At 37.0% G+C, this 24,325-nt stretch overlaps 1 protein-coding gene across 1 annotated transcript in view; it reads left to right on the forward strand.

The window, feature by feature from the left end:
- The first annotated feature begins 809 nt into the window (after positions 1-809).
- Positions 810-24,325, forward strand: part of zanl (zonadhesin, like) — a 29,115-nt gene continuing 5,599 nt past the window's right edge. The window contains exons 1-42 of the mRNA XM_051705467.1: positions 810-883; positions 1,753-1,778; positions 2,483-2,626; positions 3,061-3,326; positions 3,775-3,859; positions 4,002-4,154; positions 4,257-4,427; positions 6,591-6,688; positions 6,838-6,916; positions 7,138-7,710; positions 8,053-8,259; positions 8,342-8,535; positions 8,627-8,771; positions 9,346-9,590; positions 9,738-9,886; positions 9,982-10,110; positions 10,212-10,350; positions 10,441-10,582; positions 10,768-10,964; positions 11,058-11,196; positions 11,408-11,524; positions 12,583-12,707; positions 13,059-13,204; positions 13,429-13,572; positions 13,688-13,795; positions 14,244-14,413; positions 14,843-15,045; positions 15,922-16,063; positions 16,266-16,513; positions 16,599-16,776; positions 16,961-17,069; positions 17,325-17,419; positions 18,060-18,236; positions 18,646-18,848; positions 19,995-20,139; positions 20,520-20,761; positions 21,086-21,250; positions 21,500-21,627; positions 21,789-22,060; positions 22,679-22,887; positions 23,085-23,229; positions 23,735-23,982. Coding sequence (XP_051561427.1) covers positions 810-883; positions 1,753-1,778; positions 2,483-2,626; positions 3,061-3,326; positions 3,775-3,859; positions 4,002-4,154; positions 4,257-4,427; positions 6,591-6,688; positions 6,838-6,916; positions 7,138-7,710; positions 8,053-8,259; positions 8,342-8,535; positions 8,627-8,771; positions 9,346-9,590; positions 9,738-9,886; positions 9,982-10,110; positions 10,212-10,350; positions 10,441-10,582; positions 10,768-10,964; positions 11,058-11,196; positions 11,408-11,524; positions 12,583-12,707; positions 13,059-13,204; positions 13,429-13,572; positions 13,688-13,795; positions 14,244-14,413; positions 14,843-15,045; positions 15,922-16,063; positions 16,266-16,513; positions 16,599-16,776; positions 16,961-17,069; positions 17,325-17,419; positions 18,060-18,236; positions 18,646-18,848; positions 19,995-20,139; positions 20,520-20,761; positions 21,086-21,250; positions 21,500-21,627; positions 21,789-22,060; positions 22,679-22,887; positions 23,085-23,229; positions 23,735-23,982 — 7,074 coding nt within the window. The remainder of the gene's footprint in view (positions 884-1,752; positions 1,779-2,482; positions 2,627-3,060; positions 3,327-3,774; positions 3,860-4,001; positions 4,155-4,256; positions 4,428-6,590; positions 6,689-6,837; positions 6,917-7,137; positions 7,711-8,052; positions 8,260-8,341; positions 8,536-8,626; positions 8,772-9,345; positions 9,591-9,737; positions 9,887-9,981; positions 10,111-10,211; positions 10,351-10,440; positions 10,583-10,767; positions 10,965-11,057; positions 11,197-11,407; positions 11,525-12,582; positions 12,708-13,058; positions 13,205-13,428; positions 13,573-13,687; positions 13,796-14,243; positions 14,414-14,842; positions 15,046-15,921; positions 16,064-16,265; positions 16,514-16,598; positions 16,777-16,960; positions 17,070-17,324; positions 17,420-18,059; positions 18,237-18,645; positions 18,849-19,994; positions 20,140-20,519; positions 20,762-21,085; positions 21,251-21,499; positions 21,628-21,788; positions 22,061-22,678; positions 22,888-23,084; positions 23,230-23,734; positions 23,983-24,325) is intronic.

A 24,325-nucleotide genomic window follows, 5' to 3' on the forward strand; every position in this document is an offset into this window, starting at 1 on the left:
TGAATATTCAGGCACACATGATTTTTTTGTGTCATGCAATAAAGGAGTCATAAACCTGTAGCATTTATTTTTTATAAGATCATTTACAATATTCCTACAAACACATGTTTATATGTTTTATATATATATATATATATATATATATATATATATATATATATATATATATATATATATACATACACATATATACAGTATACATATATATAGTATATATAAACATTCCATTGAATGATTAAGTTTAATATTCCAGGATGACCTAGTCTAACCTCCACTCAACAGGAGAGTCATTTTATGATATGAGCGTTCATTAACTACTGATTCTACAAAAATTAAAATTTTCAACCTTGATGTGCGGCATTGAGCGTTTTCCCTATATTTTCGGATAAGGATGCTGTAATTGACATTTTTTTTTTTGCTCTAGATGTCAACTTATTCTTTCATAAACTCTGAGCTTAATGATGCCAGCAATTTATTCATTGTGCTATTCAGATTTATCAGATTTATCAGACTTAGAGCCTATTGTTGAGCTGAACTGCACAACTGTATCATCTGATACGCCCTTCTGTCCATAAGCACGAAGAGGATGGGGGAACACACCCTGGTCCTATCAAAAACAGTTACTGATTCACCAAATTGGTTTTGCAATGAGCTATGTAAAACAAGATACAGTACATGAAAGTGATAAAAACTGATACACACCTTCTTGTGCCCTCCCTTAATGACCACGGAATAACCGTTCCTTTATAAACACTCGCAGACCCCTTAGTTCTGTCTTAGTGAACCCAACAACATCCATTAATCCAGACATGGGACGTCTGGAGTTAATCCTAATCTTAACATGTATAGCAGGTTGCTATACCATAGACGGCAATGTAAACAGGTGAGATGCTCATAATTACTGTATTATTCAGTAATTTAGTGCAATGTTTCAGCAGTCATGAGAGCCTCAGCTTAATTTTTTATTAGATGTTTTTAACAATGTTGTTAAATTAATTTTGTTTACAATTTCTGACTGTAAGTACCAAATTCAGTAAAAAACTGGATTATTATGCATGTTAATATGTATACTTCTTTTGTAGATACACAGTATTTACATAGATAGAGCATTCAGCAAACTTGTTCAACTATGCCATTCTACATGCTTGATAACAATTGAAATACATTTGAATAAATTGCCAATCATTAAAGTAGAGCTGTCAGTTTCTAACAATTAGTTCAATAAGGAATATATATGTGTGTATATATATATATATATATATATATTGCAAAGAAATAAATGCAAGTTAACATATCAAGATTTTGTAGTTGCATCATTTATCAAAACTGTAGTGTTAAGGTACTGGTATTTGTTCACATCAAACACTTTTCTGAGGCATTGTGGATTTCACTTCATTGACACTTATGTTTTAAATTACCATGTTACAAAAATATCACAATGATTTCAAAATGACCAATGAATGAATGCATTTACTGAAATTAATGATATTTAACATCTGATTAAAATAGTACCTGCCGTCTTTGATAGTCTGATTGGTAGTCTGATAAAGCATAATTAAGGTAGTAAGTAAGGTCACGATAATATAGTTGATGTTGTGACGATGGTAATTATTACGTAATAACTGAATTACGTTTCAATGCCTTCAGAGAAAGTGAATTCTGAACAGATTATGCAGTTAAAATTATATTCCAGCTCTATTGTCTTTTTCTGCCATTAGTTTAACCTGTCTTCTTATTTTATGTTTTCTTTAGAAATGATGTGACTCACAGAGATGCTGGTAAGTTATTTATCATAAAAATGTTATGAGGACAAAATTTAGCCAGTCTTTTGCCAAAAGACTTCCTGACTTGTTGCAAACATTTTCATCCATTTATTTCTATTTTCTTCTTCAAATATTCAATATAGTAATCTGAACAATTATTATTATATTTTTCTGAATGTATGTATAGAATATTATCATGTCTGTATATTACTAACACTGGGAAGATTGACTTAGTTCTTTTGTACAGAGCAAAAATGCATAAATAAATAAATCTTCACAGCATGCTTAGCACTGCAAAAAAAAAAAAAAAACAAAAAAAAAAACTTGCACACGCTTGCAATCAAGCAAAGACACAGCCATGACATTACAAAATTACTCTGGAATTGGCTGTAAATGGGTGGAGTACAGTAGGTCCCCATAAAGCATATCTAAGGTCCATGTCCATTCACGACTCATTACAAGAGCATTTATGGCTTTAGAAATTCTGAATACATTAAAACGTGTGCCATTACTGCTTTCTCATTTAAGGAAGTTTATTATCATAATTATTTAAAACAATTATTTCTAATATATCCAGTGAGGTAGAAAATTTCTAAAGATGGAGGATGTCTAAGCCAAGGAGGAAAATAATCATGCTACCGCCCCTCAAAATACAAAAATAAAATTTTAACCACTGAAAATAGTTTCAGACAAAATGTCTTATTTATCTTTGGAAGTAGTGTTGGCCTCGTGTGATTTCAACAAAAACGAAGACCCTTTCTGCAACTTCCAACAAGACATTGCAGATCACAGTGATTGGACACGTCATACAGGATCCACCCCAACAGCAGGCACTGGACCCAGTGGAGACTATCCAGATGGCTGTGAGTATGAGAACCTCACCAAGAAACAACAGTACAGTGATCAGTCACTTAACTGAAGATGAACATTTATTAAGAATACATTTCAGCAGATACTTTGTTCAACTTTTTTTATTTTTTTATTATTAGAGATATTACAGTGCACAGAAATGTATTTTAAAAAATTACAAAAGCTACATTAATTGAAGGGACAGTCACCTTTAAGCAACATGAAGTTAACTGCATTGCTCCATGATTATAGAGCAATTTTTATTATATAGAGTGTGTGATTGTGATCACACATTCTCTATGGCTCTGTTTTCATGAAATAATCTAGGCTGCATACTCACTTAGTTCATATGTAGGGCTATAATTATGCCTCCACTAATTCAGTATTGGGTCAAAAGAAGCATAATATTACTTTCTTCCATCGTTAAATTGAATCCCCTTCCTCACAGCTGGCTATTACATATATCATGAGGCTGACAATGTTGTGAATGGACAGAAAGCACGCCTACTCAGCCCAACTATTAGCAACGGGCCAGCTGAGATTTGTGTACAGTTCTACTACTATATGTATGGCTCTGACAGCAGCAATACACTGACTGTTTTGGCCAAACATACCGGCTCTGAGGAAAAACTGTGGCAGAAAATGGGAATCCAAAGCCCATCATGGCTTGGGGCTTCAGTCACAGTGCCCATACCAGCTGGACAGACCATTCAGGTGAGAGTGCGGGTGTGCTCAAATACAGTAAAAAGGTTGCTGTTGCTAATTGAAGTGTTCTTGTGTGTCTATAGACTGTTTGGTGAGCATTAAGGCTATAACATGTGGGCAGCTATTTAACTGCAAAAGAAATGGGCACTTTCCTGTGATACCTGTTTACATTGCCTTAAAAATAGAGTGTCATGGCCTTTACAGAAAACTTGTTAGCAGTTATGAAGTTTTAGTGTGGTCAGTGTGGGCTTGCTCTGACATGTGCTCTTGGAAGATATAGTAAAGTGTTTTTGGCTACAAAGGCATTACAAGATGTCTAATCTATACTGGTTTTATCTTCATTGGCAGCTATAAAATAATCAATGTTCCCATGTAGAGAACACTTCTAAAGCTCTTAGTGACAGAATGAACTTAAGTGACTCTCAGAGCATGAAAAAATGTAATTGTTCTCTTCTAGATTGTGTTTGAAACAATGCGGGGTCTTACTTCGTCATGTGACACTGCCCTGGATAACATTGTCATCACTGAAGGAGCCTGCCCTGGTACTTTAACCCACTCTTATTGCATGTTACAAAGATGCAAATTTGAATACAGACCCATTTACAGTAAATACAATTGTATAATACTGTTTTATAATTGCTTTTTGCACCATGTAAATCTAGATTTTTGTTTCTGTTTGTACAGGGTGTGTAGCTGGGTGTGATTTTGATGACAGTGACTTATGTGGCTGGACGAATGTAATACCTGATAATGAGGATATCTTTGGCTGGGAGTTGTGGCTTGGGCAGACAGATACACCTGGAACTGGCCCTGAAGATGACTTCTCCAAACCAGGATGTGAGGCCAACTTACACACTATGACTTTGATTGAGACAACAATTGTTTTTTTCTTCCTCTCAACATTACATGTTTTGTAAACTGTTTTTTTTCCCAATGCAGTGGGGTCGTACCTTTTAATGGACTCCTCTTTTAGTGTGGAAGGAGCATCAGCTCAGCTCTGGAGCCCTTCTACCTCAGCTTCTTCCTCTGGCTGTCTACAGCTGGACTTCCATTACTACATGTATGGCAGCTCCTCCAACATGGAGCTTAAGGTCCATGCAGCCACTGCTGGTAAGAGCCCACATGCTCATATTTAGATCATATTTACACTTTCAAGCAATGTAATCCTTCACTGATTCTTGAGATAAGTGACAAAACAGGTTTAAAATCTGTGTTTTTATTTTTATTTTTTATACTAAATTAATTTGAAATGGATATATTTGTATACAAAGGTCTCAGCTAACAAACCATGTAAGGAAACAGGTTTTTATAAAAACGTTTACTGTCATCTGTGTCAACTCTGTCAGACACACTAAAAAGCATGCCATTTTTATTTGATCCATCCAACATGAGTGCAAAGTCTTTAATTATCTAATAATGGTGTTCAGTAAAGGAGTTAAGTGATTAAATACATTCTATAGTTTTTTTCTGTTGACAAAATGTAATATTTTTTTCATCTTAACCATGTGTTGTACACTGGAGCCATTTTGTTTATTTCCTTAGTTGAAGCTGTCTATGTAACTTAAACTCAAATGCCAAAATGTATCCCACAATTTTAACAGAAATTATCATAATGGGAATGACAGAGTTGACATTTTGAAGCTGTGACAGCAGAAACATAAACACTGTTTGTTTAAAATATTAAATGTACCAGACCACGTGTCCTACTGTTGCATCCACCATGAGCAGTATGCAGGGTTGTGAGGGTTACTTTTGAAATGTATTCCACTACAGATTACAGAATACATGCTGTAAAATGTAATTTGTAATGTATTCTGTTAGATTACTCAAGGTTAGTAACGTATTATAAATACTTTGGATTACTTCTTCAGCACTGGTAGATTTTTTCACTTGTTTTGACTATAAAAACTCAGTACAGTAAGACAAATACACATGTTAAAAATACATTCTCTGAAAAACCTAAATATCTTATGCAGTGTTGTTTCTAAAACAAGATACATCAAACTGATCTTGTTTTAAGGATTTTTAGATATTTTTACAGGAAAACAATAAAAAAATTATTATCAAGAATGCGATTTTTGCCCTAATATCAAAGGTCTTACTAGAAAAAAAGAAATTATGATCCAACGTGAATTTTCTTTATAAAAAAATATGATCGTGCCTGGTAACATGTGCATGTAAAATGGCTAGAAATAGTATTTTAGCTTAGTGTAAAGCTGACAATTTACACAAGGTTTATTTCTGTTTCAGAAACATACTTACTTCAAGCTTACTTCTCTGTCTGCTCGTATGAATGTAACACATCATAAGAAAGTGTTTCACTGCTGTTCAAATGCACTTTGCATCATTTATATGTATAAATGTTTTCCATCTGAAAGGACTAAATATTAAATAAAACAAATGACAATAAAATGCAAAGTAATCTCTTCAGTAATCAAAATACTTTTTGAATGTAATTGTATTCTAATTACCAATGATTTAAATTGTAACTGTAGTGGAATACAGTTATATTACATATTTAGTATTTTAAATACGTAATCCCGTTACATGTATTCCGTAACTCCTCAACACTGGCAGTATGTGGGAAAAGGGTCCTCAGAGTTATAGCTGACTATGACATTGTCTGATTTATTCAGGATTAATTGTTGATGCAAATTGAGGACACAAATTTGATAGGCAGGTTTTTATGGAAATTATAATTTAAAGTTTACTTTGTGTATTGTTTGATATCTTACAGATCCCTAACTTTCATTTCATATCTATATTTATGAATTAGTTGCATTTTTAAACACTTTGTTTGGTAGTTTAACATTGTGGCCTCTTGCTGAGGACAGGTTAAATGACATGTGCTTCTAAGTATAGAGCATGTATTTAAAAAAAAAAAAAGAAAATTATAATGAAATTATTTAAAAATGGAAGTAATAAATGCCCTGAGTGTACACATTTACTTTAGATTTAACTTTTGTATGTAAGACATGTTTTGTCCTTATCTCAAGAATCAGAGCCATTGTTATGAGAATTATATTATATTATATTATATTATATTATATTATATTATATTATATTATATTATATTATATTATATTATATTACTAGTTATCAAATCTATGACGACCAATGACAACAAATATGATCACACATATTATAATTAAAATTATTATATTATAATGTTATAATATTTTACACATACATAACACATGAAAACCAGATTAAGTAATTAACCATTCATTAATTTAAAATGTTTGTAAGATATTTATTACTATTTTTTTGTAGGTGGGGCACTTGGAGCCCCTATTTTCAGTCTCACGGGGAATCAAGGTCAGGGCTGGAAGCCAGCAGTGGTTCGATACACTGGTACTGCTGATGTGCAGGTCAGTTTCGTTTTTTGTTTTTTCAATAAGAAATTCATAAATGAGCTTTTTTAAACTGACACATTGATCTGACCCTCTTCACTTGCAAAACATTTAATTAGTTCTTTAAGGTGCATGTGTTCACACTGCTATTCACATTTTTGTTTCAGTTTGTAATTGTTGGTGTTTATGGTGAAACAGTGCAGACAGATATTGCCATTGATAGTGTCTGCATAACCATTTGTAAAGGTAGGTAGCAGACAATGCCTTATCTCAATGATCTTGTATGTCTAAAAGTCAGTCCCACTTGTCAAAGATGTCTGAGCATGTAACAGTCAAAGCTCCATTCTAATTATTGTCTCCACACTTTTTTTTAGATGAAACTCCCTCTACACCTAAACCATCCACACCCCAACCCACAACACCTAAACCATCAACACCACAACCCACTACACCTAAACCAACAACAGCAAGTCCATCAACACCAAAACCATCCACACCCCAACCAACAACACCTAAACCGACTACTGTGAGTCCATCAACACCTAAACCATCCACACCCCAACCCACAACTCCTAAACCAACTACTGTGAGTCCATCAACACCTAAACCATCTACACTCCAACCCACAACACCTAAACCAACTACAGCGAATCCATCAACACCTAAACCATCAACAACCCAACCTACAACAGCTAAACCAACTTCTGTGAGTCCATCAACACCTAAACCATCCACACCCCAACCCACAACTCCTAAACCAACAACAGCTAGTCCATCAACACCTAAACCATCTACACCCCAACCCACGACACCTAAACCAACAACACCTAAACCAACTACAGCGAGTCCATCAACACCTAAACCATCAACACCCCAACCGACAACAACTAAACCAACTACTGTGAGTACATCAACACCTAAACCATCCACACCCCAACCCACAACTCCTAAACCAACAACAGTTAGTCCAACAACACCTAAACCATCTACACCCCAACCCACAACACCTAAACCAACAACACCTAAACCAACTACAGCAAGTCCATCAACACCTAAACCATCCACACCCCAAGCGACAACACCTAAACCAACTACTGTGAGTCCATCAACACCTAAACCATCTACACCCCAACTGACAACACCTAAACCAACTACTGTGAGTCCATCCACACCTAAACCATCCATACCCCAACAAACAACTCCTAATCCAACAACAGCAAGTCCATCAACACCTAAACCATCAACACCCCAACCCACAACACCTAAACCAACTACAGCAAGTCCAACAACTCCTAAACCAACTACTGCAAGTCCATCAACACCTAAACCATCCACACCTAAACCATCCACACCCCAACCCACAACACCTAAACCAACGACAGCAAGTCCATCAACACCTAAACCATCCACACCCCAACCTACAACTCCTAAACCAACGACAGCAAGTCCATCAACACCTAAACCAACAACACCCAAACCCACAACACCTAAACCAACGACAGCAAGTCCATCAACACCTAAACCATCCACACCACAACCAACAACACCTAAGCCAACTACTCCAACTACTCCAAAACCAACACCACCAGGTATGCTACACTTTCAGTTTGTTTAATTTGAAAGAAATTAAAACATTTGTACAGCTAAGAAACCACTAATGTCTTCCAACAGTGAAATGCCCTCCTGATTCTGAGTACATCGATTGTGGCCCAGCCTGTATTCCTAGCTGCAAAGAACCCTCCACCAACTGCACTGGTTCTTGCATCAGTGGCTGCTTCTGTAAACCAGGATTTGTTTTCCGTGGCAAACGCTGTGTTCCTATTGAGCAGTGTGGCTGTCTAGATGATGACAACAATTACTTTGAGGTATGAGAGTTGTTATTAATGTGAGGCTTCATATTTATTCAGTTCTGTAACTAAAGTCTTGGCTCTAAACATGGTTTGTGTTTACACTCAGCCTGGTGAGATCATATTTGGAAATGGATGCTCCAAGTTGTGTCGCTGTACTGGCAACTACACTTTTGATTGTGTAGACAACACCTGTGACCCTGTGACAGAAGAATGTCGGGATGTTGGTGGAGTGCATGGCTGCTACCCTAAAGGTACAGCAGAAAACTACAATCTTCACTTAAACCATTAATTTTGTAACTGACAAGTGATCAGTGGTACAGTAGGTTAAAAGGATATTTCACCCTAAAATGTAAATTGTGTCATCATTTATTCATCCTATTTCTTTCTTCTATGTAACACAAAAGCTGATCTTAGGCAGAATGTTAGTCTCAGTCACTTTTCCCATACAAAAAGTGAATGGTCACTGAGGCTGTCATTCTGCCTTACATCTCCATTCATGTTCCACATAAGATAGAAAGTCATATGGGTCTGGAACAATGAATGATGAGTGAATGATGACAGAATTTCCATTTTTGGGTGAACAGCCCCTTTAACACCTAATAGCTCTGCCCATATGTTTCAAAGCACAAAGCCTTGTCTTAGATTTTATGCCATCTTCAACTTTAAACATTTTTGTTATAAAGTCTAGCAATTATCATCTGCAAACTTTTAATTGTTGTTACAAAGGATATACAACTTTGTCCTGGAGTCTCTTGCATTGAAATAATTTTGAATTTATATCATGTATATACTTCTATCTGACACCGAGGGATTGTTCACTCACAGGGACCTCCACCTGTGTTTCCTCTGGTGACCCCCATTACACCACCTTTGATAACCAGCGCTATGACTTCATGGGAAATTGCTCTTACCTGATGTCTGAGCCTTGTAACAGCACAGAAGTGCCATATTTCGCTGTATACACTGACAATGAGAATCGCTACAACAATCCTCATATCAGTTATGTAAAAGCAGTGTATGTCCATGCACTGGGAGTGAAAGTTTCCATTCTGAAAGAAGGGATTGTGCAGGTAACAGAAATGGACCTTCTTTGAGATATTATTGCTGATGATCTGTACACTGTCATGTCTATACACAATATTTAATATTTCAAATATATCTATTAAGTGGCACATTCAAATGTATATATATATATTTTTTTTCCTGATTTTTCTCAGGTGAATGGTACCAATGTGAACCTTCCTTTTAGTCCTGTCAATGGTGTTGACATTTTTAAGTCTGGTGTGCACTACACAGTGGCCTTGACCTTTGGAGTAATTGTACGTTACGATGGAAACCACTTTATGGACATTAAAGTTATCAAGGAGTGAGGATGATTCTTTTAAAAGTCTTACTATAAAAGACTCTAAATAGTCTTTTACAACATTTTCATGTAACATTTTGTTTGTGATCATTTTACAGCTATGAGGACAAACTTTGTGGACTGTGTGGCGACTACAATGGAGACCCCAAGGATGACTTCCGTACCCCCACTGGTGAACTGGTCCAAAGGCCCAATGACTTCGGCAACAGTTGGAACACAGACCCTGAGTAAGACAAAATGCAATGCACATTTTGTTACTGAGCAAGACTTGTTTCTGTTGCCTATTAATGGATGTCACAGGTGACGTACCTTTGATTCTGCCCTTCAGCTGCGATAAGACAGTGGTAGACCCGAGCCCAGGGTGTACAGATACTGAGCAGGACTTGTATGAAGGGCCTGCTTACTGTGGTATCATACTGGACCGCAATGGTCCATTTGCTGCTTGCCATCCAAAAGTCAATCCCAATGTGAGTGAAATCAAATCAGTTCATTTGTAATGCATTAGTGCATAAGTTTATCCATTTAACAGACTATCTTATCCCTGTGTGTGTGTATAGGGTTTCTTCCAAGACTGTTTGTTTGATGTGTGTGAGCTGGATGGTGCTCAGTCCGCTTTATGTGAAGCAATAGAGGCATATGTCCATGAATGTCAGGGCCGTGGTGTCACAATTGGGCCCTGGAGAAACAGCACCTTCTGTCGTACGTCTGAAAAATACATTGTCCAATAAAAAACCAATAACTCTTATCAAAAGTGTTGACTACTTCTCATAATGTATCATAGAGTAAAGCTGCAGATGTGATGAGATGTGTCACACTACACTGATTTTGAAAACATTGCATTGTGGAGAATATACCACAAGTTAACACACAGTCTTCCTCTCCAGCTCTGATATGCCCCGACAATAGTCATTTTGAGTCATGCGTCCCAATTTGCCAGCCTTCCTGTACCCCGATTCCACCAAATCAGTGTCCTGGGCCTTGTTCTGAAGGGTGTCTTTGTGACCCTGGATATTTCCTTAGTGCTGGCAAGTGTGTGAAAGAAGATACATGTGGCTGCAAGTATAATGGACAGTATTACCAGGTGAGTGAATTGTAAATATGTGTGAATGTTTGTTTTAGGCAATTAAGCAGTTTTTATCACTATACTAAAATGATGTTTACTCTATGGTTTTAGCATGGTCAAGAGTTCTACACTAAGGACTGTGAGCTACTATGTAAGTGTGACCACCCATTAGTTACCTGTAATGCTGCTGAGTGCCCTCCGAAGGAACAATGTGGTGTACAGGGTGGAGTAATTGGGTGTTACCCAGAAGGTTAGTACTTTGGTTTACTCACTAACAGAATTCCATGGTTATAGAAGGTTACATGCATGCACGTCATTACATAATATAACAACAATTTCATAATTGAGTAAATGATGACAGTTTTTCATTTTTGGGTGAACTGCTCCCAGGCTAACATCAAACGGATGACGTGTACGTATAGTCAATATTTTGCACTCATTCTCTTTTCTCAATCCCCCAGGCTCTCAAGACTGTATTATTTCTGGTGACCCTCATTATAACACCTTTGATAGCAAATTCTACAGCTTCATGGGCACTTGCACCTACACTCTGGCACGCACCTGTAAAAACAACACCGGTAAGCACTGGCCAAAGCCAGGATTCCCTGCAAAGACAAAGTGCAGTAACTACATCAGCACTGAAACTGAGAAGAATGGTTTCAAAGTGACTTGGTTATAGTGTGGTTTTTGTAGTTAATGCAATTTTCACACTCGTTCACATGAGTCCAAACCCATAGCTGCTAGTTTTCAAACATTTTTATACAGTAACTGAAACAAACAGTGTCATCTGATTAATATTAACAGTCAAGGTTAATTTTGGGATTCCAGAAGTTTCAAGAAACGGTAACATTTCACAATAAGGTTCCATTAGTTAATATGAACTAACATGAACAATATTTATTAAGCATTTATTAATCTTAGTTAATGTTAATTTCAGCATATACTAATAATTTTTTTTAAATCAAAAGTTGTATTAGTTAATGACACTCTAGTATGAACTAACATGAACTAACAATGTACAATTGTATTTTTATTAACTAACAGTAACAAAGATTAAAAAATTATGTAACAAATATTTTGTTAATTGTTTGTTCATGATACCTAATGCATTAACTAATGTTAACAAATGGAAACTAATTGTAAAGTGTTACCCAAGAAATATATGTTTCAATATATATATATATTCAATAAAAACAACAGATGCAGAAAGGAGTTGTTGAACTCTTATTCTTTTATATTAGAAATATGATTTATTTATTTACTGCATTTTATTAAGTTAGATTATAAATATTACTAATTCTAAATTATTTAAAGTCATCTTGGGGCCCCCTTGGAAGCTCCTAGGGGACCCTGGTTGAGAAAAACTGGTCTAAGAGACCCGATTTCTGTCAGGGGTCAATTTTGACAAAATGTATAGTTACTGCATTTTGCATTTGTACAGCAGCTGGTTCTAACAATCCACAACTGGCAGTGTGGTTAGAGTGCTTTTGTTATCAGTAGCAGCTATTGAGTAGCACACAAATCCCCACATTCTTGTTTGATTGTTGACATATTGATTAGATGTGTACAGTATATCCCGTTTAAATGTAGCATACACAGTAAAATAATGAAACTTTTCTTTCTCCTGGCTCTGTAGGCCCCTGGTTCTCAGTGGAGGGTAAGAATGAGGAGAGAGGAGTTTCTGCTGTTTCTTACCTCAGAAAACTGTATGTGACAGTCAGTGGTGTCACAGTGACAATGATGAAAAGCAGGAGAACTTTGGTCAGTACCCACAGCAGCTGTCATCATGAAATCACCATTTAATGAAGGCATTCTGTAATCTTGAGATAAAAAAATTGAGATATCAAGTCAGCAGCTAAAAATACATTGTAGTCTCTCTAAGAATATAATCTCCAGGATTAAGTACATGCTTATAACATTTTCGAGACCCTCCCCTTTCAGCTATTTCTAATCTAATCTGTTCATTGTATCTTTCAACTTTATCACTTTATCCCTCTGTCCATTTTTTTCCCCCAAGAACAATCTTATCTTATGCTACAGTTCTTCTTGTCAGTGCTAACCTTTGCCTTCAATCCACTTCTGTGGCATTTGTTCTCTTCTTCATACATTCAGGTGAATGGACAAAGGGTGTCTCTTCCCCACAACCCATCTCCACTCATGTCTCTCTCCCTTGCTGGGCAGTATGTTATACTCACTACTCCATTCGGCTTGGAGGTGCAATGGGATGGCAACCATTATGCCAAGATCACTGTTCCCAGGTACTTAAGCTTTGAGGGAAAAAAACTGCCCCATTGGAATATACCTATCCATCTCTTTGACCTGAAGCATTTAGCCAGAAACACAAAGCTCCATGAAGATTGTTGGGGGCTAGGGGCCCAGAGTAAATCTCACAAAAGGAAATTGAATAATGTCTCCAGGGATATAAATATCCTTGCATTAATCTGTTCTTTTTTTCTTCTTCTTCTCTCACTCACTTTATCAGTTCCTATTATGACCAAATGTGTGGCTTGTGTGGGGACTATGATGGAAACCCCAATAATGACTTCACTAAGCCAGATGGTTCCCAAGCCGAAACCTCAGATCAGTTTGGCAACAGCTGGAAAACTGATGATGACGAGGATGAAACGTAAGTACCTCTCACTCTTCTTTATTTTATCATCTGCTAAGGCAGGACAATGTTTTGAGGATTACGTCTACTTCATATGCTTGATGATGTAACACTGATCTGTTTTGTGTTTTAGGTGCAAGCCTGACACTGGGCCTGGCCCACCCTGTGATCCTGATCTGGAGGATATGGTGTCTAATCTAGAGAACTGTGGGAAAATAACTGATACAAATGGAGCATTTAGGTTAGGACTGTTGATTTACACCTTCTATGTGGAAAATTTAGGGGCACATTTCATGATACAAACATCGAAACACTCAAAATGTTGTTATTACATAAGTCATCACTGTGTGTTGTTAAATACACAAAGGCCTTTGGTCCACTAATTAATGACCATATCACATAAATTAATGCTAAGTAACAATAGCGTTGTTTAAAGTTAACTCACCACTGAGTGTTGTAAATGTCATCATTATGTGTTGTTAAATTCACCGCTGACTTTTGTACAGAAAGAGATCTGATGGATGACAGATACTTTCGAAAATGCTCTCCGTAACCGAAAGCATTGCATACTTATTAACTAATTCTTCTTGCTCTAATATTCATACTGTTTTTAACATGTGCTGATAAGACATTAAACATCTTTTAATGCTTAACCATTGAACACTTTTTCTCGCACACGCTTCTCACAGGGACTGTATAAAGGTGGTGGACCCACTGCCTTTCTTCCAGAGCTGTGTGTTTGATATGTGCCGTTATCAGGGGCTGCAGCAGGCACTCTGTGACCAGCTTCAGGCTTATACCGATGTTTGCCTGAGTGCAGGTGCGCCTGTCTATCAGTGGAGGGAACCAGACTTCTGCCGTGAGTCATACTCTCACATACAGTATCACACAGCATGAAGTATAGAGTGGTTCAAAGGTATAAAGCAGTATAATTTAGTAACTTATATCCATCATGTAAGCATCATAATTAAATGTCCCAGTGACAAGCCTGCTGTCAAATCTCACTGATGCATAATCTAATTTATTTAAGAGAATGCAGTTCAGGAGGTTGGAATAGCAATCTTCAACACTTATGTTAGATTTAACCTTATTCTTTATTATTATTACTATTATTGTTGTTGTTGTTGTTGTTGTTGTTATTGATGGGCTTTTTATGCCCAGGTCAGGGCAGTGGAAAGTGATAGGAAAGAAATCAGAAAGGAAGGGGAAAAACATACTCCACACTCGATCCTGCATCTACTGTACTATAATTTAATTAAATGACAAAGTTTTCCCCATTTTTCCACAGCTCTGGTATGCCCACCTAATAGCCATTACTCTATATGTGTGAGCTCCTGTCCGGAGACATGTCTGGGTATCAGTGGGCCACCGGGCTGCAGTGAGAAGTGTATAGAAGGCTGTGAGTGTGACCCTGGCTTCATCCTCAGCGACAACAAATGTGTGCCTGTTAAAGACTGTGGCTGTGTGGACTCTTCAGGCTCCTACCATCCGGTGAGTTTAAAATACATTACGAGCAGATGCACTGACGCAAAGCACAGTTTTGGAAATGCTTTTTTTTTTTTTTTTTTTAGCACAGGCTACTGTATATTGAAGGGATAGTTCACCCATAATTTGTGTGCCACTAGTGTCACCAACTGGAAAAATCAGTTTTCATACAGATTCCAGAAAACTCCCCATCCTCCATTGGTTGTACAAACAGGTAGTCCCGCCCCAGACTCACGCCACTGGTTGAGCCAGTGTTGTTGTGTCGGGCTAGAAGAGTTTTTGCGGCACATTTGCGGCAAAATGCAAGCTCCTTTGCATATGAAAGTAATGAGTGGGAAATTTGGGACATGTTTGCAGCAAGTTTGTACCCAGATAGCACACGTACATCTCTAAGATGTCTGTTTAAGAGCGTTTCATCTGGAAAGCATCACATTCTAAGTAATATCTGCTAAACATCTTAAACAGAACAGATTTACAAACATTATAAAACATAAACATCTCAAAGATATCTGCTGAATGTCTTTTTGACATCTGAGAGGAAACATCTGATGGACATATTTCAGATGAGAAAACAACCTTTAAGATACGTCTTCCAGATGTAAACACAAACATCAAACAGACGTCTAGGTGATGTACATGTACTATCAGGGTAAGAAGATTTTTTGTAAGAGGAGGACATTTTTGATAGTGTCCCACTTTAACCTTCGAATGGCTTACTTGTAGTTGACTCTATCTGCATATTAAGCAGGGATACGAGTAAGAAGTTTAACATCGGAAAAAATACACACATCAGCTGTAAGATTTGGGGGGAGAAAACAGATTTAACAGTGTGTTTGATTGGAATTATCTCTAACTCATTCCTATCAATGTGATTATATTTAGGTAAATGAGAGCTGGTATCTCGAGGGCTGTATGCAGAAGTGTACATGTGGGGGTGGAGGAATTATCAAGTGCTATAGCACCAGCTGTTTGCCTACTGAGAGCTGCCAACTTCAGGATGGAGACTATGGCTGCAAACCACTTGGTAAAAATGATAGCACTAGCTTATACATACTGAAGTTAAAAACACATGTACTGGTACGTCTGTTTACTTACAGTATCTTATCGCATCATACATATACACCCACACGTGGATTCTGCACAAACATGTTGACACTATTGACAGCAAGATACGGGACTAATCTTTCTGAATTTTATCTCTTCAATTTTATCACTTTCTCCTTTAGATACAGGCATTTGTTCGGTCTCTGGTGACCCTCATTACACCTCCTTTGATAAGAAAGTACATCACTTCATGGGCGCCTGCTCCTACACTCTCACAAAGCCCTGTAATGAGACCTCTGGGTTGCCGTACTTTACTGTGGAGACACAAAATGAGCATAGAGACAATAATAAGAAAGTGTCTTATGTAAGATCTGTCATTATCAATGTCCATGGCATGAAGGTGATTCTGGGCAAGGGCCGCAAAGTTCAGGTAAGAGACATTTCAGAGATCTGTGAGACAGATTAAAGGATATTAGAACATGACTGCTTTCATAACTTATTTTTACTTCCTGCAGGTGAATGAAGTTCAAGTCACTGTGCCTGTCAGACTTCCAAATGATGTTAAGATCTTCCTAAGTGGCAAATTTGTGGTGCTTGAGACAGACTTCGGATTGCGCGTCCGATTTGATGGAAATCATCATGCTGATGTCACCCTGCCTTCCTCCTACAGTGGCCTGTTATGTGGACTCTGTGGTAAGAACCTTTCCAAATCCATTTAACCTGAAAATTGATGGTATTTAAAGATTATGAATTATTTGTATATTTTTATAAATAATAGTATGTTTACTACTACTTATAATACTAACCAATTCTTGATAGTCTGATATTTTTACTGAGTTTGCCATGATTAATCTTACTAATTACAAATATATGATAGGAAACTATAATGGTAATCTTAACGATGACAACATCAAGTCCGATGGGAACCAAACAGACAGCACCAATGAGCTTGGAGAGAGTTGGCAGGTGCCCGATGACAGGATTGAGTGAGTGAAAGAATATTTAACCATGTACTGCACAAAAATGATAATATGTTTATGATAGAATGATTAACCAATTGAGAAATGTGATGAAGAAAGAGAAATAAATTAGAAAGGAGATGTATGACTTGATTAACCTTTGTCTAAAGACTAAAGATTTAGAAGATTTCTATCATTATCATCATTTCTATCACACTAAAGGTTTAGAAGATTTCTATCATTGCAGATTTAATCATTTATGTTTACTCTTCTCTTCCACAGTTGTACTCATGGAGGAGGAGACATTGAATGCGATGATAGGATCCAGAGTGAAGCTCAGAAACCTACTAGCTGTGGCATGATTACCGACCCCAGTGGTGAGACACACATAAAATTCTTTGATGCTGAGGTCACAGAAAACAGATAAAACAGTTTCAGCTTTTTCAGTTTTTACCACAATTTGGAATTAATATTCTTTATTTTATGTCTTTTTATTTTGTTGCTGTTTTTTTTACATTTATCTTCAAGTTTATTTACAGGTTTAGTTATTAGCAATTGTATTACACCCATAAAAGCTAGTGTATTTGTTCCCTTCACATTTAGGCTGGATTATTTGTTCTACTTAGAAATATTGGCTCATGCTCACTGAGTCAACATTTAGCCATGTTTTTGTAATTGTTACTGCGTGTAATCTTGTGAGTCATATATTGTTTATAAATTGGATGGATTCTGCTTTAGTTTGGTTGCTTACTTAAGGTGGGTTGACATTTGCATTCATTTTTCAGACGTTCCATCTTATGTTTATCCAAGAATGCATCAGTTTGTTTAATTTATTTGTCATACTGCCCTGGAGGCTATACTTATAATACTTGTGCCTACCCTAAAGATGATCTTGGTACATCTGTTCATTGCTTTCTGCTTCTAAGTTTTATAGACTTCCATCAAAAGGGCTGTTCTTAGGACATATGAACCTGTTTTGCAACAGCATTAAGGTCTATTCTTCATTTTCGTTTCCAGGAATCTTCAAGCCATGTCATGCCGTGGTGCCTCCTGGTCCTTACTTTGAGAACTGTGTGTTTGATCAGTGTGGCACCGGTGGTGGCGCAGTGGCACTGTGCCAAGCTATTGAAAGCTATGCCGACCTGTGTGCTCATGCTGGGGTGCCAATTAACTGGAGGAATAACACCTTCTGTCGTAAGTGTTTGAGTATGCACATGCATCTGTCTGTGTCTGTAGAATGTGGGTGTGTGTCTGTTTGTGGTGGTTCACAGGTATTCTGTAAAGCACACCTAAGGCCTGTTATTTATTATATCCTGGTAGCCTTCTTTAGACTCAGCCTTTGTAGATTTTACAATGCATTCCCTTCAATTAGTGAATGATCAATGAACACTGTTTCTCTCTTTTGTTCCTAAAATAGCTGTACTAAAATATTTGTAGTTTTGTCTCTCTGTCTCCTCCCATGTACCCCCGTTTCCTTTTTCTCTGTCCATCCTTTTGTTTCTGGCTTACATTCACCACCTTTTCACATTCATTTTTCTTTTGTATTCATCTGCCTCATTCCAAAGGTTCATTTAACACCCTCCTTTCTTTCTGCTATTCCCAGCTATTAAATGTCCAGTTGGTAGTCATTATGAGCCATGTGGTACTGCGTGTCCTGCCAGTTGTCAGGACCCTGGATCTGAAGGCATCTGTAATAAGCCATGTGTTGAGGGATGTGTGTGTGATCCTGGTTTGGTGCTCAGTGGAGACAAGTGTGTGCCCTTCAGTGAGTGTGGTTGCACTGACAAGGACAACAACTACAGGCCTGTGAGTTGTTTTGTTTTCACTCAATCCAAATTAAAGCATCTTATATGTGTGCATACACAGGAAAAAAAAAATAAAATAAAAAGTGTTAACCAATAATTCACCCCAAAATGAAAATTCTCTTATCATTTACTCACTCTCATGCCATCCCAGATGTGTATGACTTTCTTTCTTCTGCAGAACACAAATTAACATTTTGACAATAATTTTTCAGCTCTTTTGGAACATACAATGCAAGTGAATGGGTACCAAAATTTTGAAGCTTCAAAACCACATAAAGGCAACATTAAAGTAATCCATACGACTCCGGTGGTTAAAACCATATCTTCAGAAGAGATATGATAGGTGTGGGTGAGAAACAGATCAATATTTATGTTACTACTTTCACTTTCACATTCGTATTTTTTTGTTTTTGGTGATTCACATTCTTCATGCATATCACCACCTACTAGGCAAGGAGGAGAATTTATAGCAACAAAATAAATAAAAAAGACTTAAATATTGATCTGTTCTCACTCATACCTATCATCTCACTTCTAAAGGTATGGATTAAAACACTGGATTACTTTAATGCTGCCTTTATGTGCTTTTTGGAGCTTCAAAGTTCTGGTCACTATTCACTTGCATTGTATGGACCTACAGAGCTGAGATATTCTTCTAAAAAAATCTTTGTTTGTGTTCAGAAGAAGAAAGAAAGTCATACACATCTGGGATGGCATGAGGGTGAGTAAATGATGAAAGAATTTTCATTTTTGGGTCAACTATTCCTTTAAGGATTTAAATCTACTTCATCTAACCTTTAAAAAAATGTTTTTGTTTGTTTAACCTTATATAGTCAGTTTGATTTAATCATGTTAATTTTTTGAGTTGAATAAAATCAGATAATTTAGATGTTTCTACATGAAGAACATTTCTTAGGTTACCTAACTTTTATTTTATTTTTTTATTATTTATTTACTTATTTATTGCAGTGTGAAAGTGCATTCTCAAGAATGGTTTTTGTAATAATGTAAATAATGATGTCACAACAAGATATTAAACAATAAGAAGAAAACCACAGTGTAATTTTATTACATTTTAATTTCTAGCCCGGGCTCTACTGCTTTTTGGTATTTAAAGGAACGCAACATATATCGGTGTGTTTTTCAGGTTGGAGACAGCTGGTTTACCAAAGATGACTGCACAGAGCGCTGCATGTGTTCACCTTTCAATACTGTGACATGTGAGGCCTGGGAGTGTGGTCCTGCTCAGGAATGTAAAGTCAATGAGGGTCAACTGGGCTGTGTGAACACAGGTGCATTTTTTACCAATTACAGTTAATTATTGCTATATACAAAATCTTATTGTTATGTACTAAAACAATACTGTTTTTTATCATTGGTCAATTTGGTTTCAATTTAGTTCATTATGCTAAACTGAATTAAACTGATCTTGATTGAAATGTATCTTTATAAGCTTGAATCAGATTAACATAAGGGTGACATTATCATAATCAATAATAATCAGTCTATATACAGTACATGCTAACTCACCCATTAATGCATACACATACACATATACAAATATGTACAGTACATGTACAGTATATATGTATAAGATAATAATATGAGTTAATATGATTAAGAATTCATCCTGAAAATGATAAGCTAACCTTGCCATCTTTCTTCTGTACAGGAGTGGGCGTTTGCCACATTGCGGGTGATCCTCACTACTACACCTTTGATAGCATTATGCACACTTACATGGGTACCTGCACTTACACACTGGTGGCGATATGCAACAGCTCGATGGTGACACCCTTCACCATTGTGGCTAAGAACGAAGAACGTGGTCAGCCTGATGCTTCGTATGTTCGTGCAGTGACCATCTATCTGCCCAATGCCAACATCACACTCAGCAAGAATGGCAGAATAATGGTGAGAATCCAATGAAAGAGGAAGGGATGGGCTGAGGAATAGATAGAGTAGTGCTGTATATGTAATTATGCAGCAATTGCACGTCTTCCTCTGATAATCTATTTTGAATGGGGATATAACAAATAACTATTGTGTTATATAACAAATAAGAAATAGATCAGATTCTAAATGACATGTAATCAGTGCTATCATTATGTTTACAGTATAGACACTGTGACAGTAAAGAATAAAACTATTACTCTGAACAAAGCAAAGAAAAAGTAATCAATGACATACTAGCAAAGTTTATGGCCTGTAATCTCATCTCTTCGATCCACCAACTAGCTGAATGAACGCAGGATAAAGACCCCCTATGATATCACTGAAGCCAAGGCACATGTATTCACCAGTGGAGTAAACAGCGTGCTGGACACTGACTTTGGCCTGATCGTGAAGTTTGATGGTGTGCACCATATTGAGATCACTGTACCAGGAGACTATTTCAACAAGGTATCAAACAGCACAACCAAATACAACAACTAGATCATCACCCTACTTGATATACAGTATGTCTTACAGACCTTTTAATAATGTTTATTTAATAAGCCAGAACATTTCATTTTTGTTTTATAGCCCAATTGCACTAATGGAAATGAAAGAAGTGCCCCAAATGCTCATGCACACAATTTTCTTGTGTCTGAATAAGGCTTTGCACACTCACAGTTATGCTTTCCTCATTTTTTTACTTTACCATTATAGGTGTGTGGTATGTGTGGTAACTACAATGGTGATTCCTCTGATGATAACCTGATGCCCAATGGCAAACCAGCCAAAGATGTCAAAGAGCTTGGTAATAGCTGGAAGGCAGAGGGAGACAGTGATCCTGGGTGAGTACCATAACATCTGGTTGTCTGTTAGACAGACAGATAGATAGGTTGATAGATGTGTTAAATGTGTTTCTGGCTCAAACTGGCTCAAAATGATGGAGCAGTTACATTCGTCCTAATTTTTTGTGTTGTATTCATCTGTTGCTCTTTCCCCCACCCAGTTGCCAACCTGACTCACGACCTGATGTCAATCCCAACTGTGATGAGGATGAGGAAGAAGCCTACAGGGCACAGTGTGCAGAGCCTATCCTGTCTGATAACTTCAAGAAATGTCACTCTCAAATTCCTCCAGAGGCCTTCCTGGGCAACTGCATTTATGATATGTGTGAATATAATGGCATGAAGTCAACTCTGTGTGACAACATTGAGGCTTACGCACAGGCCTGTCAGAGTGCTGGAATCCCGATCAGCTGGAGAAACAACACTTTCTGCCGTAAGTGAAAGAGACAGAGGAATGGACAGAGATGTGATGAGAATGTTAGACAGAGTCTGCAAGAAAGGAGAAAGAGTAACCTGGCTAGGATGGGAAAGATATGAAGAGAGCAGAAATGCTATGCTGATACAATCAAGCATTTATGAAATCTTCCCTTTTTAAGACTTCTTTGCTAACACTCAGCCAAGACCTACAATCAGATTATGTACAATTAGTTGGTTCACAACTGGTGTGTTGTATTGTTTCCAATCAATCTCTACAACATTATGGCCTAAATTCATCTGTCATATGGTAATATGGCTAATACAATATTTGTCCCAGTGTTTGTTCTATGTGTTAGGCTGGTAAATCACACTTCTGCTGTTGTTTATGCTTTTACAAAATTGGCAGGTTTTTTTTTTTTAATTCTCCCTGTCATGTCAGTAATTTTGCCTATTGTTTGGCCTATGCAGTTCATGTTAATAAGTTTCATGTTTGATTTTAAGGACATTTTTGTTACTTTTGTACAATACACTGTGTTGGGCCACCACTTGTAATAATGGGCTCTTAATAGGTCAGAGAATCTTTGTAATTCAAGTACAATGCATCATCATAACTCTTTTGTCTGTGCATTTCCAGCTGTACCATGCCCTCCCAACAGTCACTTCTCTGAATGCTCAGCGCCATGTCCTCCCACTTGTGCCGACCTCTTCCCCATATTCTGCCCATTTCCACCTAACAGTTGTGTTGAAGGCTGCCAGTGTGATGCAGGTTTCGTGTTAAGCGACGGCAAGTGTGTTCCCCTCTCAAACTGTGGATGTGTTGACAGCAATGGAGAGTATCATGATGTGAGTTAACTTTGAAACTTACAAAAAAATAAAAAATAATAATTAGTTATGAGAGGTCTAGATATTTCAGGGATAAATGATGTATCTAGACTGACCAAAGAATGATACTTGAAAGAAGGTGCCAGAAAGATGGCAGTGGTATCATTTTAAATATTAATTAAACGTTACAGTAATGGCGTGTATTTCATGTATTTTAGGTGGGAGATTCATGGATAACAGACCACTGTGACCAGAGGTGCAGCTGCAGCCTTGGAGGAGTGCTGTCCTGCAAGACTTTCGAATGTGACGACAGCTCAATCTGTGCTCTTGACAATAATGGAGACCGTTACTGCAAACCTGAGAGTGAGTTCAGGAAATTTTACAATGAGAAAAATTCAGAATGAAAAGTGTATTTAAAAAAATCACCAGAATCAGGCCATCACAGTGAGCAAAAGTTGGAAATTACTTTATATGAATGACAGAGAAAGAATTCAAAGATACTTAAATGTTTTGTCTTTTTGCCTTGTCAAAGTATGTGAACTAAGTCTATTATGCTTAGTTTACATTCAGTTCATTCTCTATTGAATTATTTAATTGATGTATTTAATATGGTAGCATTGTTGCATAACACACCAGCAGGTGATATAATTAAATCCAGAGTAATGCTAAAATAATATTTATGTGCATTTGGAGATTGATCTGAAATATTAAGTACAGCTAGCTACATTATGCAACAAGGAATATTTCATGAATACTTCAAAGGTCAATTTTGAGTTTAAATTTACATTATACATTTACCAGATTTCAGGTTAATCTTTATGTCCACCTTAGGATTTAGCTAACTTAAAACCTCTTTTACTTCTCATAGAATTCGATGACTGCAATATTGCTGGGGATCCTCACTATCGCACCTTTGACAAATACAATCACCACTATCAAGGACTCCATACCTATGTGTTAACCCAAGGCAACAATCTGCCCAGCTCCCTCACCCCTTTCATTGTCCGTGGCAAAAATAATCGTCAAGGAGTTCTCAGCCGTGTGTCCCTCCTCCATGAGGTCTATGTGGATGTGTATGGCATCAGTGTTCGAATTCTACAGAAGAAGAAAGTGCTGGTGAGAAAGTCATGGGACATGGAAAATCTCAGTAGCTTTATTTAAAGGAATATTCTGGGTTCAGTACAAGTCTCGTCTCTCCTTTTCTTTAAAACAAGCAAAAATCGAGGTAACACTGAGGTTCTTACAAAAGAAGTGAATGGAGACCATTTTTAGAGGTTTAAAGGCAGAAATGTGAAGCTTATAATTTTATAAAAGCACGGTCGTTTTAGGATTTACAGTGTTACATCGTCATGGCAACGAAGTAGCTTTGTATATAATTTTACACAGAAAATCACGTTAACACGCATTTTGTTTACATCTTGTTGCTATACTTTTGAAACAGTGAGTATTAGAACATTTA

This window comes from Myxocyprinus asiaticus, chromosome 1 (genome assembly GCF_019703515.2).
Source record: "Myxocyprinus asiaticus isolate MX2 ecotype Aquarium Trade chromosome 1, UBuf_Myxa_2, whole genome shotgun sequence".
NCBI classification, from domain to species: Eukaryota; Metazoa; Chordata; class Actinopteri; order Cypriniformes; family Catostomidae; genus Myxocyprinus; species Myxocyprinus asiaticus.